General features: G+C 41.8%; 1 protein-coding gene across 2 annotated transcripts in view; it reads left to right on the plus strand.

The window, feature by feature from the left end:
- Positions 1-15338, plus strand: part of INPP5A (inositol polyphosphate-5-phosphatase A) — a 321869-nt gene that overhangs the window by 265599 nt on the left and 40932 nt on the right. For both annotated transcript variants that reach the window (XM_056849629.1, XM_056849628.1), the window contains exon 12: positions 14305-14378. In XM_056849629.1, the coding sequence (XP_056705607.1) occupies positions 14305-14378 (74 nt within the window). The remainder of the gene's footprint in view (positions 1-14304; positions 14379-15338) is intronic.

A 15338-nucleotide genomic window follows, 5' to 3' on the forward strand; every position in this document is an offset into this window, starting at 1 on the left:
TGTGGGCTTCCTAGAGGCACTTGGTTGGCCACTGTGTGAACAGACTGCTGGACTTGATGGACCTTGATCCAGCATGGCCTTTCTTGTGTTCTTATGTTCAGAAAGCCCCTGTTTAAAACCAAGTTTCAAAATGTTATAGAATTCCACAGAACCACAGAAGTTAGATTAAGAGCTCTGGAAAATCATACTTCAATAAGGAAATGGAATTAAATACATTAAAATATTGTAGGGCAAGCAGTGCTATCCCAAATCCCCCTTTCCCCTTTATGCCATGAGGAAGTAAACCCAGTCTCTGAGCATGTGCAGAGTATGAAGCCCAAGATATTCCTTTCAGCAGAGAAAGCTTGGCCCCAGTAGCTTCTTCAAAGACAAGCCTCTGGATCCATGCCCAGCCACTTTGTAAACAGCCCCCCTGCTTTTATACCCTCTTTCAACAAAATTGTAAGTGACACAATGAAGAATAAACTTACCAGTGGTTAAAGTATTGGACTAGAATCTAGGAAAGCCAGGTTCAAAGTCCCACTCTGCCATGGAAACTTGCTGGGTGACCTTGGGCCAGTCACACACTCTCAGCCTCAACCCTGATAAGTATTTGGATGGGAGACCTCCAAGGAATAGCAGGGTCGTGACGCGGAGCCAGGCAATGGCAAATCACCTCTGAACGTCTCTTGCCTTGAAAACCCTATTGGGTCGCCATAAGTCAGCTGTGACTTGGCGGCAAATAAATAAATAGTGAGGGTGGGGGATTCATGGGCATTATGTAAAAGCTATACTTTAGCTCAGTGTTAACACAGTGCTATCTCACTAACAATGCCAGTATCCATAAATAAACAAGAAAAATTTCACCCTTTCCTTTTTTGACATAGCATATGTGTATTTCTGTTTGTTTTTTAAAGCTACTTGAAAGATTATAATAGTATTTGTTCAGCATTTCAGTACTTTTTTTTTTAATGCAGAGGGTAATCATTTGTGTTTATGGCAACCCTTTGGCACGCTGGCATCATTTCAAGCATTGGTTAGGTTAATTCTCCATGCATGCCTCTTCACATGTTTGCTTGCAAAGACGCATACAAGACAGGCCACTTTAGAACATTATATTTCAAAATCTGTTGCCATTTCATTCACGCACTGGGAAGCAGAAAATCTTCCAGATCAAGAAGGGAAGAAAAAGATAAACGATATAATGAGCCATTGGAGATAATCTAATCTTCATGGTCTAGTTAAACACGCAGCACCATGATCACTAAAAACAAACTACCTATCTAAAAGGATAAATGTCCCTGGGCCAAATTCAACCCCAAAAATCCATCGCATCCTTCATCACCCACCAGCCTTGTACCAGCCTGACAGAAATTTAATTCAAGCTGGCTCCTGAAAATAATTATTGTATTTTAAGAGTAGTAATCATTGGTCGGGACATGATTGAATGTGTCCATGCCTATTGACTTTTTCTATGATTTATAGCTTTGTTTAGTCGATATTCCCATCGAAATTGTATAATTAATTATAAGTGGGGCTGTCAGGTCTGCAGGATGGAGTGCCCTGATGAGTATTTGGGAAGATTAAATTTTCCTTAGCTATACCGATGCAAGGCTTGGGAATTTTCACAGCAATATGGCTGTTGGATAGAGATGTTTTCTTATGTGTTTAGCAACTGCTTTAGCTCAAGATCCATTGATTTTTTTTTTTCCTTCGGAGCCACCTTTTTTTATCAGTTTGGTGTTTCTTCAGCAACAGTGGAATTTGTGCGCTGTGACAACACCTGACAAATATTTATTATCAATGGGCTACTTTATCATTGTCCATACACTGTTATCTTCTCTTTTTTACATCGTAATCTAGAAGAAAAATGTTCAAGAAAGATGTAGGAATGGTTAGCGCACTTGTGAAAAATTGAAAACATATGCAGATGGTTAGTCCAATAGAAATACTGTACAATTTCTGTTCAGAGTTGAATTTTTCCTCACAGCCACTGCCCCTATTTTTTACTCAGAGTGATGCTTGTTGCACTCAGCTTAAAGACCAGTGCTATTCAGTTTGTTCCCAAAGCTTCCTTCCAATACAGCCATGAACTCCAGATGGGTTAAACACATTTATATGGAAGTCCTTTACAAGTAAATGCATTTAGGACTGTTAGAAAGGTGGGTTAATAGAGTTGTAGTTAAGCTAGATCACCTACGAAGACCAGAAATCAATCTTATGTTTCGGGATAAAATAATTTTGTCAACTAATAAAATATATTGGAACCACACAATGGCACTACAGCATACATCTTGTTTTCACAAAAGACATAGAAAGAATTATCCCTTGATATTAATCCTTTCTCAATTTCTGGTATAATATGCTTCTAATATATTATTGAGATGCAAAAGCTTAGAGCTGCTCCTCCTTCATCCTAAGCCCAATTTGATATACTGAATGCAGAATTTGTGCTCTGAGAGTGCTACTGGAGGGTCTACTAGAACTGGTTTTACTTCTTTAAAAGGACCAGCAGCCAGGGTGGAAGGTTTGGAGTCCCCAAAAAAATGTTATACCAGGGGTGTCAAACATAAGGCCTGATGGCCGGATCCGGACCCTTGAGAGCTCTTATCCGGCCCGCAAGCCAGCTGAGGCAGCCACCCCACCCCCTCTCGATCTGGGCTGGCAAGGCATGGCCGACCAAGTGACATTTATTTTATGTCCAGCCCTCGTAACAATTGAGTTTGACACCACTGTGTTCTACTGTCATAAGAGGACATACCGTCCTCTTCCCTGATAGAGATTGCCCAAAGAAGCTGTTTTTCATATACATATAAGTTCCATCTCTCAACTGTTGATTTCTTGATGACTTACTGCTGAGTGTCGGAACAATAAAAGCTTTTCAGAATCATTGTGTTTGAGGAAATATGGAGGGACCCATAAGTTTTGTCTCAGTTTTTATCCATGGTAGCAATTTTACACCTGCAAGATGTCACCTGCTGATGCGGTCATTGAGTCATGAACATGCAGCCTGCTACTGTGGAAGGGTCCAGGCAACTCAGACATACTTAATCATTCCCAGTCATCACACACGCACAGAAGTTGCCCACAAGGAAATCTACTTCTATTAGGGCAGTAATAGTCAGTGACTGATGAGTCACATGTGGCCTTTAACATGCTATCTATGGCTCTTCTGAGAACTGCCTATCTATGGCTCTTCTGAGCACTGTTCCCCAATATGGCACCCATCACTTTTCAGAAAAGTGAGCAAGGCCATTGCCTGATGGGGCTTGGTTCCCAACTTGAAACAGCTGTCACTGGAGGATGGGTAAGCTGTGAGCCTCCCTGAACTGCAGACTTTGTGTTCGAGATGGAAGTTAAAGGCAAGTCCTCTCCAACAACTCCTCACCCTCCTCTACAGCCCCTGTCGTCTCATCTCAGTGCCTGAGTGGCTTTTAACTAGGGTTGCCAACTTCCGGGTACTAGCTGGAGATCTCCTGCTATTACAACTGATCTCCAGCTGATAGAGATCAGTTCACCTGGAGAAAATGGCCGCTTTGGCAATTGGACAATGAAGTCCCTCCCCTCCCCAAACCCCACCCTCCTTAGGTTCCACCCCAAAAACCTCCCACCGGTGGCAAAGAGGGACCTGGCAACCCTACTTTTAACATAGTGAAGCTTTTATTTTAACATTCTACCTAATGAAGAGTTCTGGAGAACCGGAAAGCTTGTGCACTGTTTTGTGTCATCAGCCTGACTTGCGAGACCTTCTCCTCGCTCCTGATATGCAAGGGTTGGCTATGGTTTGGTTGTGTGGCATACAAAACATACAGTAGTCATGTGGCTCTTTTGGTTGATGGCAAATGTGGCTCTGTACGAGTGGTGGAGTGAGTATTACTGCCTTAGGGAATCAGAAAAGTGATGCTTTGAATCCGTGCGCTGAGTTCTGGATGAATGTTTTCTGCTGTACTTCCTTTGCCTTGCCTTTCTTAGTCCAAGGAGCATGCCTGCATGGAGCCCAGTGTTTGCTCTGATGCACATAGGGAGTGCCTCTGTGTGTCAGCTTCCCCTAGTGGGGAGGACAGCATTAGGTAAATATCCCTTCTGGTTTGCAGAACTGCCTCCCCTGTTGATGTGAGCAGAGAAAGTGCTACTATTGTGGATCACAATCCCAGCAACGGAAAACTGCAGATGTAGATAGATAATCAGGGTTGTTGGGCTAGTGCTTGAAAGTAACACGTTCAATATCTTTCTTAAATGTTCAAAGGCGTTTCTAATGCATCTTCTCTACAGCTAATTGCTGTGATGAAGTTACTCAGTTAACTGTTCCCTGGTAAATCCAACAACAGAAGACAGAAAAAAATATATTAACTGTACAAGGAGAGATTATTTAAGTGTCCTGAATGCTCAGTTTCCACAACCTTCCATATCAAGCATGAGATGAAGGGTTTGAGGAGAAGGGCGACATCATGTGCACATCCAGCATACACATTACATCATATGAAGATGCCCCATGCCACACTGTACGTACAGAATGGCAAACTGGTAACTGTATGAACCCTTCGATTGTTATGCATAGATCTGTGAACTCCTCAGCGATTGGCTGAAGTGCTGTGAGGTCACATATATGCAGAAAAGTACAAGGGCGATAAATAAGGAAGATGTAAATGCAGCCCTTGACATTGGTTGAGTTGCTGTGATGTCACAAAATTAGCTAACTGAAAATCTCCCATAAGACTAGAAGGGTTGTGTGAGAAAGGGCTATGGGGTAGCAAGAACAGCTGGAATTCACACTGAGGTGTTCATATTTCCTGGAGGCTGTCATTAGGGGAAAACTTAGTTCCATTCTGATTTAGAGAGTTGCTTAATATATCATGAAACTCTCTGTTTTGGTGGGATGCCTACCTCCCCTTCAGGATTGCACAGTTTAGTCTCAATCAAAGGGCTGGAAATATATAATTCGGCGATCAAAAATATTAACAATTTATAACAAATGAAGAGTTCCTGAAGCGTATGATAAATGCTTGGTTCCATTCATAGGAAATCTCCAGTTGCTGTGATTATTATGGATATTTTTTATGATATTTGCATATTGAAGGGGGAAAAAGACAAAACGGGGAACTAAATATGATCAGTGCCATATGTCGTTCCAAAATTTGAAATAATTTGGTATTGACCTAATTTTTAAAAATCCTTAGGCTGAAAATGATAACGGAAATTGAATTTAAAACTAATATCCTACAAAACAGAGAAGGTAAAGGGGATACGACAGAATTTTCTAACCAACAAAGACCTTTATGAAGCTTTGATGAGCGTGTGTGTGTGAATGGGTGCACGTGAAGGTTAAGGAACTGGCATCACTGAAAATGTATTAATCAACAGACAAGATATAGCACAATGCACTCTTCCCAATGGCCTTGGCTCTGACCCTTTTAAAGATAATGGGAATACTGTCCACTAAGAACTAGATTAGGACGATCAAATGCATTTCATCAGGGTTTGACTTGAACCCTGATTCCAGAGGTGAAAAGGCAGAGGTTTATCCACTAAGCCATCCAGCCCCCGTCCAGATAAAATCTTGAATATGATGTATAAGAGCTAAATTAAGGTAAGGGGAAAGACCTGGTTGTGCCACATCACAGGCGCCTAATCTTTTAAAAGAGGAAACCTTGAAGCAGTTGGTATATTCACCTCATTAAATGAGAGCTGTTTGGGAAGGAAACTGTTTCACATCATTTAGTTAATAAAAACCTCAGTCATGCCACCAGTATTCTTTGGCCCTAACTCTGTTTTTTTTCTGTGGTACATGGCATTGACATACTTGTGGAATACAGTAAAAAATTAATATGGCAACCTTTATTATATTCTCTTCAAATATAAAAACAAATATGTGTGGATGAGTATCTAGATTTTGGGGGGGAACTGCTTCCCAGCCTAAAGTTTCCAACCTCCATTTCCTTTCATATGACATCTTCATATCTGACCAATTCCACTCTTCCTGTATTTTTTCCCCCTGCATGTACACTCCATTTACCTTGTGTTTGGGAAATAAGCATGGACTAATCTGCTAGCTCTGTGTTAACTTTGTGCTCAGTGAGGTCACAGAAGAAGGCTAGAGTGAGAAGTTATAGAGATGAGATTTGATGAAGGAAAAGGGGCAGTGAGGCCTAAATATCATGGATGTGAGAATACAGGGAGAAAAGAAAAAGAAGATTTGGTTTTTATACCCCAATTTTCTCTACCTTTAAGGAATCTTAGACCGGCTTACAATCACCTTCCCTTCCCCTCCCTGCAACAGACGCCCTGTGAGCTAGGTGAGGCTGAGAGAGCTGTGACTAGCCCAGGGTCACCCAGCTGGCTTCATGTGGAGGAGTGGGGAAATCAACCCAGTTCACCAGATCAGAGTCGGCCACTCATGCAGAGGAGTGGGGAATCAAACCCAGTTCTCCAGATTAGAGTCCACCACTCTTAACCACTAAAGCATGCTGGCTCAAAGGATTACAGTTGCTAGAAGAAGCAATGAGGGTCTCATGAAAGGGTTTTTGTGGAGGAATAAGAGAAGGGAGGGAAAGACAGGAGGATGATTTGAAGTAAGAAAAATAGGAGCTGATAGAACTGAGCCCCATCACCAGCACTATAGTTGGAACTGCTGTATCACATCACAAAACGTTCCATGGGGAAGCTAAAGGGCCTAAACGAGAAAGTGTGTTGTGAAGGAAATAAATATCAAATATAGCCTGTGCAGCCTCCCACAAAAATACCACACCCAGGAGTATACTGTGTTTGGGTGTGGGTGTTTTGTTTTTTGTTGTTGTTGTTTTTTACTGTCGAGTCAAAACTGACTTAATGGAGACCCCATATGGTTTTCAAGGCAAGAGATGTTCAGAGGTGGTTTGCCATTGCCTGCTTCTGTATAGCAACCCTAGACTTGCCTAGTGGTCTTCCATTAGGGTTGCCAGATCCCTCTTTGCCACCGGCAGGAGTTTTTTAGGGCGGAGCCTGAGGAGGGCGGGGTTTGGAGAGGGGAGGGACTTCAATGCCATAGAGTCCAATTGCCAAAGCAGCCATTTTCTCCAGGCTGGAGATCAGTTGTAATAGCAGGAGATCACCAGCTAGTACTTGGTGGTTGGCAACCCTATCTATAGGGTTGACAGGTCCCTCTTCGCCACCGGCGGGAGATTTTTGGGCCAGGGTTTGGGGAGGGGAGGGACTTCAATGACATAGAGTCCAATTGCCAAAGTGGCCATTTTCTCCAGGTGAACTGATCTCTATCGGCTGGAGATCAGTTGTAATAGCAGGAGATCTCCAGCTACTACCTGGAGGCTGGCAACCCTACCTATCTACCATCCAAGCTCTAACCTGGGCTGACCCTGCTTAGCTTCCTAGATCTGATGATATCGGGCTAGCCAGGTCAGGGCAGGAGTGCACTGGTGCACCCTCCCAAATAGCATTAGTTCTAGTTCCCCACACTCATGCAGTGCTGCCCATCCAAAGAACACCCACTCACATTTTCTGATGGCTAACATTAATAAATAAAAACTGAGCACGCTCATCTGTGGTAGAATGCCTTGATTCACTGTTTGGTATTCTATGTGTGTGATGAGTCGCAGAGATAAGCCAAAGCTCCTGTACTTCTTCCCCCTCCCTCTGACTTCACGTAGAAGATAATGTCTGAACCAGGAAATTCTTCTGTGATTGTTTGAGTGCAAGATATTATCTAACTCTAGATATTCAGTGTATAAGAGAAAAAGACAATGATATCCAGTATTAGAAAGATCCCTTGTTCAAATGTGCAGTTTAATTGTCTGTGTGGTGAGGGGACCAAGCACATAAACCTCTCTCAGTCTTCATCAGGTGCAGAGGGAGGGAAGTTACATCTGGACAGGCCCATTGTGTGTGATTCCTGCTATCAGAATCAGGGAAGTTTTGTTTCCGTACATTGACATTAAAAGGGGGCGATTTTATTCAGTCACTGTGACGCCTATGACTTCAGAAAGAAAGTGGCATATTGTTCCTTGTTTGTTTGAGGACATTCATTAGTTTAAGTGTCCAGAGATAGATGAAAGCCTGATCCCTGAATATTTCCCTTTTATTATAATTCTGAATAATCGATGTACATATTTACCATGGACCTCTAACATCCGTGTACTCTGCCAGAACAACTCTCTAGCCTGTCTTGCAACTATTTTAATTCTCTACGGTAATTTTTTGTAAGATCATCTCTGGTTGTAGATGCTTCCCCCCACCCTTCCTGAAACTTCATTTCCCTTCTGCTGCTGTGAATTCTCTGGTGGTTGCTGCAGATGGATTTGATAAATGCTGCTAATATCACCTCCTGATCTAACAATGCTCTGACTTTGGTCTGTAGGTCTTGATGAGTAATTGCTGTTGTTCTGCTCCAATGACTGAATTAAGTTGCCCTGTTATAAAGGGTTCATACTTGTGTGATTTTAGCCAAGGCAGCTTATACTGTTGTCCCTATGGACACGGATCCTTCCCCCCTCCCCCCAGAGTACGTATTTTGCTTTGAGACTAAGCGAGCAATATCTGCACATTTTGTTTAGCTATTCGGACTGTTCGTTCTTCAACAATTTGAAAGGTCAGGTTGTTAATTTCGAATGCAAATGGAATCATTTGATACATTTATATTCCTGACAAATACCCTAGTAGGCCCACAGCTTGTCCTTGGTGCACTGTAGCGGAAAGGCTTTTCTGTAATAGGTCTTCCTTTCTTCAAACAATAGTAACTTGTTGCAGAGTCAATTGATGGAGAAGAGACTGGCTAACGTACCTGTGTAACATACCTGTGTAACGTACCATTGTTGGTGAAACTGTGTTGTGCTAAAAACTCCTGTTCTGATAGGTTTGTCCTCTCCCCACCCCTTATTTATTCAGTTTTATTTAGGAGATTTTATGCCCTTCTCCAGAATCATACTCTAGGCAGTTTACAATTAAAATAATAAATTATAAAAAAGCTGGGGACCTGCAAGGACTTTCAGAGGCCACCTGATTTTCCCTTACCCCCCTCCCCCTCTATACTGTTTCCTCTTTCCCTCCTCCTGGCAGCCTCTACCTTTTTCTGCTTCCTTCCATGTATGCATGTGCAAGAACCATTCAAGCAGCTGGAGGTTTCTTTTAAGCCAGTGTGGTGTAGTGGTTAAGAGCGGTGGTTTGGAGCGGTGGACTCTGATCTGGAGAACCGGGTGTGATTCTCCACTTCTCCACATGAGCAGCGGAGGCTAATCTGGTGAACTGGATTTGTTCCCCCGCTCCTACACATGAAGCCAGCTGGGGGACCTTGGGCTAGTCACAGCTCTCTTAGAGCTCTCTCAGCCCCATCTACCTCACAGGGTGTCTGTTGTCGGGAGGGGAAGGGAAGGTGATTGTAAGTCTGTTTGATTCTTCCTTAAGTGGTGTTAGAGAAGTCGGCATATAAAAACCAACTCTTCTTCATTTTCCCTTCAACTGGTTGCACAACTGAAGAGGCAAGCTGCTTTTCTGTTTAAATTTTAAAATGTATACTAAACAGGATGCTAAACAGTGGAATGCCTGCTCAACACATAGCTCAACATTTATTATTGTGAAGAAAATCCATTCTCGGCACTGGTAGAACATAAGACACAATCCAATACGAGTGCCAACCCACAGCATTTTGCAAGATCAAGGCACTAGCCCTCATATCTAAAGGAACAGAAATAAGGTTTATTAGAACACATTAAGTATTGTGTGCCTTGCTTCCTTTTTTAAACTTCGTGTTCCTTTGATTCAGGTTCAAATTACATCACTTCAAATTCCTAATCCATTTCTACAAGTTACCCCAGTGCCATCTGCCCCATTATAACACCTGTAAGCATAGTTTATTAAGAAGGGTTTTATGATGAGTAAATTAAATTGAACAATATATTGATTTTCACTCGAAAGCCATTCACTATTACCATAATAAAAATTCTGTACACTCCGGTGGCAATTGCGTGCAATATATAAACCTGTATTGTTAGTGGAAAGGCAAAGCAGTTTTTTTCCCATGGTAAGGTAACCTATCCCTGCCCTGAATGTCCTGGGCTAGCCAATGGGGTGTCAGATCTCAGAAGCAGGGTCTCCCCAGTTAGTATATGGATGGGAGACCGCCAAGGAAGCCCAGGGTTGCTACATAGAGGCAGGCAATGACAAACCACCTCTGAACATCTCTAGCCTTGAAAACCCCTTTGAGTTGCCATAAGTTGGCTGTGTCTTGACAGCAATTTCCACCACCACCAAAGTAACATTACTAACTTTTGAAAACTGTTTCATGGTGTATGTTGTTAATGATGTGTTGGTATATGTTCGCAAAGCGGGTGCTTTTCTTCCCCGTGCTACACACCAAGTTGACATTTCACTAAGCTGCTGAACACAAAGATCTTTCCTAGTTTGCCAGCTCAAACCTAGTATATAAGTAAAGTTGGGTTGTATTATTTGTTTATATATGCTCCTATATGCATGAATGTGCATTAGTTATATTGAATCCCATTTGCCATTTTGTTGGCCACTCGTTGGTAGTAGATAGACCTTTTCAGAGCTCAATGGTCCATATGGGTTTTCAGCATTCTAAATAACATAGCGTTATCCTCACCTGGGCTACCTCACCACTTGCTCCTTACCTTTCAATAAACTCATAAATCTGCCTTAGTCTGTATAAACTCAAGTCTGACCATTGTTCCTTCTAGCTTAGTATTGTCTATATTGATTGGCTGCATCCTTCCAGGGTCTCAGGCAGCGAAGGGCCTTTCCCAGCATGTACAGTCCGAGATCCTTTAACTGGAGAATGCCATACACTAAACCTGGGACGTTTTTCTCTACAAAGCAAGTGGTCTACCAAGGAGTTACGGTTTTTAAGCTGCTGTTTTGTTCTCGCTGGGCTATTAGATTCCCATTTGAGCGAGCAGTGGAAATACCAAGGGGGGAAAACTGCTTTATATAGTGCCCTTCCAGCAGCTGGCGCTCAGAGCCCTTGGCAAAACAATAACACAGGGCTTTTTCGTACAGCAGCTGTAAAGACGTTATTGCTCCTTAAGAACTTGGGAGGCTCTAACAGCTGCCAACACAATCGTGTTCCTGTTATTTGTCATCCGTGTCACAACAATATCAATAGCTTATCTGCAATACACAACACAACTAAACAAGAAACCACCCACAGTACATAAAAATGTCAGAAATGTCTGTGGCTGTTAGTGGGAAGCAGTTGGAAGCTCAGCGTCTAATAATGTTTTAACACTATAAGCCTTGGCCCTTCTGCCAGTTCTTGAATATTGTAATAAAAAAAAACACAAACTGGATGTCCACATTCTAGATGTTCTGAATTCATCTAACTGAACAATGCAGCCATTTAACTTCTCTCAGCCTCTGGAATTTTCAATGAGTATTTTTACCATTGTGTTCTATGAAGCATTGTTTGCTTATTCTTGCTTTTGCATTTTTATATTTTACAAGTAACCCTCCTTTTGCTATTCTTTTGTCTGGCTGTTTAGATAATTATTTTAATGTAACGTTTTAAAATTACACATTTGAATATATGTGTGGGGTTTAGAATTTTTTTGCAGAATTACTTGGGGAAATGTCCACAGTTACAAGTCAGCTCCTGGATTGAAAGTTATGTATTGAGTAACTCTCGTTCACCTGTTGGTCTATATTGATGTCAGTGGGAGAGTACAGAATACATAGTAGTACAGGCAAGAGATCTGCAAGAACTTGGTGGGGGTCTCATTTCCCCCTCCCCCACTATTTCCTCTTTCCCTCCCTGGGCAGCCCCCATAGCCTCTCCCCCTTTTCCTGCTTCTTTTTATCAGCCAATCTAAATTTATCTGCCTTCTGTCTTCAGCTTTCCCTCCTTCCCTTCCTCCTGGCACCCTCTACCCAGGAAAGCTATGGTCCAGTTGTATGGTGCCAGCTGTTGGGCCTAGTTGCATGGTGGGAAGCCTACAAGGACTTGAAGGGGGACATGTCACTTCCCCTACATCCCCCTCCCCACACTATTTCCTCTTTCCTTTCTCCTGGCAGCCCCCATATCCTCACCTTTCCCTGCTTCCTTTTTCCTTTCCATCCTCCCAACCTACCTTTTATCTGCCCCTTTTATCTTCAGCTATATTCATTGTTTATTTACTCCATTTATACCCCACCTTTCTCCGCACTGGGTATCCAAAGCAGCTTATATCATTTGCCTTTCCTCCTTTTTATACACACAACTACCTTGTGAGGTACATTAGGCTGAGAATTTGTGACTGGTCAAATGTTACCCTAGTTTTCATGGCAGAGTAGGGATTCGAACCTGGGTCTCCCAGATTCTCATCTGAAACTGTAACCACTATACCACACTGGCTTTTGTGGTGTGGCTGCTGTTGAACAGTAGCAGGCAACCAGTCCTGGGTGAATCTTGCAAGTCATGTGATATCAAGTCACCTGGTGGTTGCTGCTGGGCCTTGCCCTACTGAGTCCTTCCTCAAAGGCCAAAAAAAAAAAAAAACCTGGAAGGGGGCTGCCCCTACCCCCTCCACCTTTTACTGTCAGAAACCAAGGCTTGAAGATTGGCTATACTGTTGAGGTTGCCTAGCAACCCCATAATGCCACTAATAAGGCATTTGTTCCTAAAGCTACGGGTGCTTATTTTAATATTTGGTGGGGGGTCATCCTCCAGCCAACATTGGTTATGCACACAAGCCTTTAAGTGGAAACAGATAACTCTTACTGCAGGTGGATGTAGATATCTTGCATTGAAATTCTCATGGTGTGCTTATGTTTGTACGTCAGACTTGAATAAGGAAGCTCAGAGTGTGTCATTTGTGAAAATACATCGTTCTCTTCAAACTGGCATAACACACAAGAAAAAATGGGAATGGTGCTTTTGTTCTGACACGAGTAATAGCCACACAAAAAATGCACCTAGATGGTTGGGGCACTGCAGTCCAAGACTGAAGGCAAAATGGGTGGGCCATGGGGAGGTAGCTAATCAGTTGTGCAGGTGGTTCAGGTAGCTGCTTTTCACACAGATAATTAATGTGTACAAGTAGCTGCTAATTGCACATTTCAGGAATGATTTATGGCAGAGCGGAGGGGGAAGAAGAACACAATCTAATTTCAATTCGGAACCTCTGCCATTCGTACAATGGTATCAGCCAGCTGTGAGTTGGGACATGATTAATGAATGCCGAGTAAACACACAGGCAATAAAAGGAGTGCGGGGTTTTGATGGCATGCTTGTCGAAAGTGAAAGTGGCACTTCAGCTGCAGGTCGGGAGCTCTACACATTCATTTCCTCGTCACACTCAACGCCTGTTGTGGTTCCGACATGTGGCCGTTTGTGCCCATCAGGACGGCCCTTGCTTTAAAATGTAAACTACTAAAATGAACTTTTATGGAAGGTTTGTGCTTTTGAGCAAAAGGTTGGGCTGCACACTTTTTTTTTTGCGGGCGTCTACAGGGAAATGGATTTGTCCAAGGGCTCATCTATTTATTTAGTGCAGTAAACTTGTTTTTTTAAAATGCTAACGAGAGTGTTCTGTTTTGATTGCTACTTGATAACTCCATTTGGTGTGAGTGTTTACGTGGGTGGGTGGATACACACATGCATCTCCGTTCTTTTTGTATCCCTTGTTTTGTTCTCCAGCCTTGTCTGGCCTCAAAATAGCTGGACAGGAATATTGCTTGTATTTTGCGGATAAAGTTATCTGTCTCCACATCCTTGTGTTTATTGTAGCTAATCCAGGTGGTCAGTTCATAACACTTGTGTTGTATGCATGCTGTAACTTTTTTACCAGCCTAATGATAGAGAAAATTAATATGTCCATTGGATTATATCTCAACAGTTGATTAGCATCTTGCTACATATACGTATTTCAAATGGCTAACCTGAGTTACCTTAGAAAAGATAGTTAATGCCTTTTTAAGTTCCAAACTAATATTGAAAAGACAAAGATTAACACTGGTGTAACAGCAGATTTACAAATTCTCAGAACATTGTAAGAAGTGTGCTTTTTTAATGTCTATTTTTTGTACTGCTTCTCTAGTCTCTGTATAAGTTTCCTAGAAATGAACAAATCCACAATATCCCCCAGTCAAGCCTCACCAACCAAAATAGTTTTTCATCTTTTTTTATTAAAAATTTCTAAATTAACATTCCATAAAAATTGATCATAAATGCATACAAAAATATTAAAATCACCAAAATACGATTTAATATTACATAATCTATTATTTAAAATAACACAAAATTGTGAAGCCTATTGCAATGCAAGTATTGGAACGTAAAACGTATTTAATTATTACTGCAGTTTTGAGCAATGTAAATTTATTTTATTTCTTTTTTCCCCCCATTAGCTCTTGGAATTTGACAAAGAGCTGTCAGTCTTTAAAGACAAATTATATGAACTGGACATTTCATTTCCTCCCAGGTAAGATATGCATATAGTGGTTTATTTAATTAACATCCTTGTTCTAAGCACACTTGGAAGTCTAGTCAATTTGTGTTACGGGTAGAATGCCAGGCATCGTAATGGCACTGTAATGGGAAATGCTAACAGGCATTTCCCCAATCCAGAGATTTTAGTCGAATTTAAGCATGACTGTTTGGCAAATGGGGGCATGTAACACATTCATATGCTTTTTCATTATTATCATGATACTTTCAACCTTCAAAAATTGTTACACCTTTCTGTAATGTTGTTTACTAGCATGGGGTTTTGCGGCACACTGCCTGCTTCTTGCTATGAAATATGTACAAATTCCCATCTTTGATTCTCAGCATATAGGACTGTAATGTTTATTGTTCTTAAGGTAAAGCTTATTATTATCAGAGCCACTTAAAACAACATGTTCCTGTTCAACCTCAAAATAGGTTTCTTATCGAGGAGGTTAATAACAAAAAATGAATGTCCCAAATCTTGAAGAGTAACCTCTGGTGTTAAGGCAAAAATAATAGGAAAGGGTAAGAGTCTGGAGTAATACTATTGCCCAGTCAGTTCAGAACTAACCACAGGTAGATACGTCTGGAATAGTATTTCAGTGTTAGCACTAGTAGGAATATCCTAGGATTATCAGAATAGCCATGCCATCTTAAACACCTGCTGTGAACACACTTCTGCCTTCTGGGGTTGCCATTGTCTGGCCACCGGTAGGAATCCCAGGGATGTGTATATGATGAGGGGTGCCTTTGAGAAACAATTTTATGTCACTTCCTGGAAAAACCCAGACATGACATTACACCTCTCTAGGAATCACCAGAAATTAGAGTTTCCAGTGAGTCCTTAGAGAGGCCAGATGTCACTTCCAGGTTTCCCCAAAAGTGATGTGATGTCATTGCCTGACTGATTATTTTCCCCTCCCATTGGCTGCCAGAGTGCCAATGAAAAACA

Source organism: Euleptes europaea, chromosome 5 (genome assembly GCF_029931775.1).
Source record: "Euleptes europaea isolate rEulEur1 chromosome 5, rEulEur1.hap1, whole genome shotgun sequence".
Taxonomy (NCBI): domain Eukaryota; kingdom Metazoa; phylum Chordata; class Lepidosauria; order Squamata; family Sphaerodactylidae; genus Euleptes; species Euleptes europaea.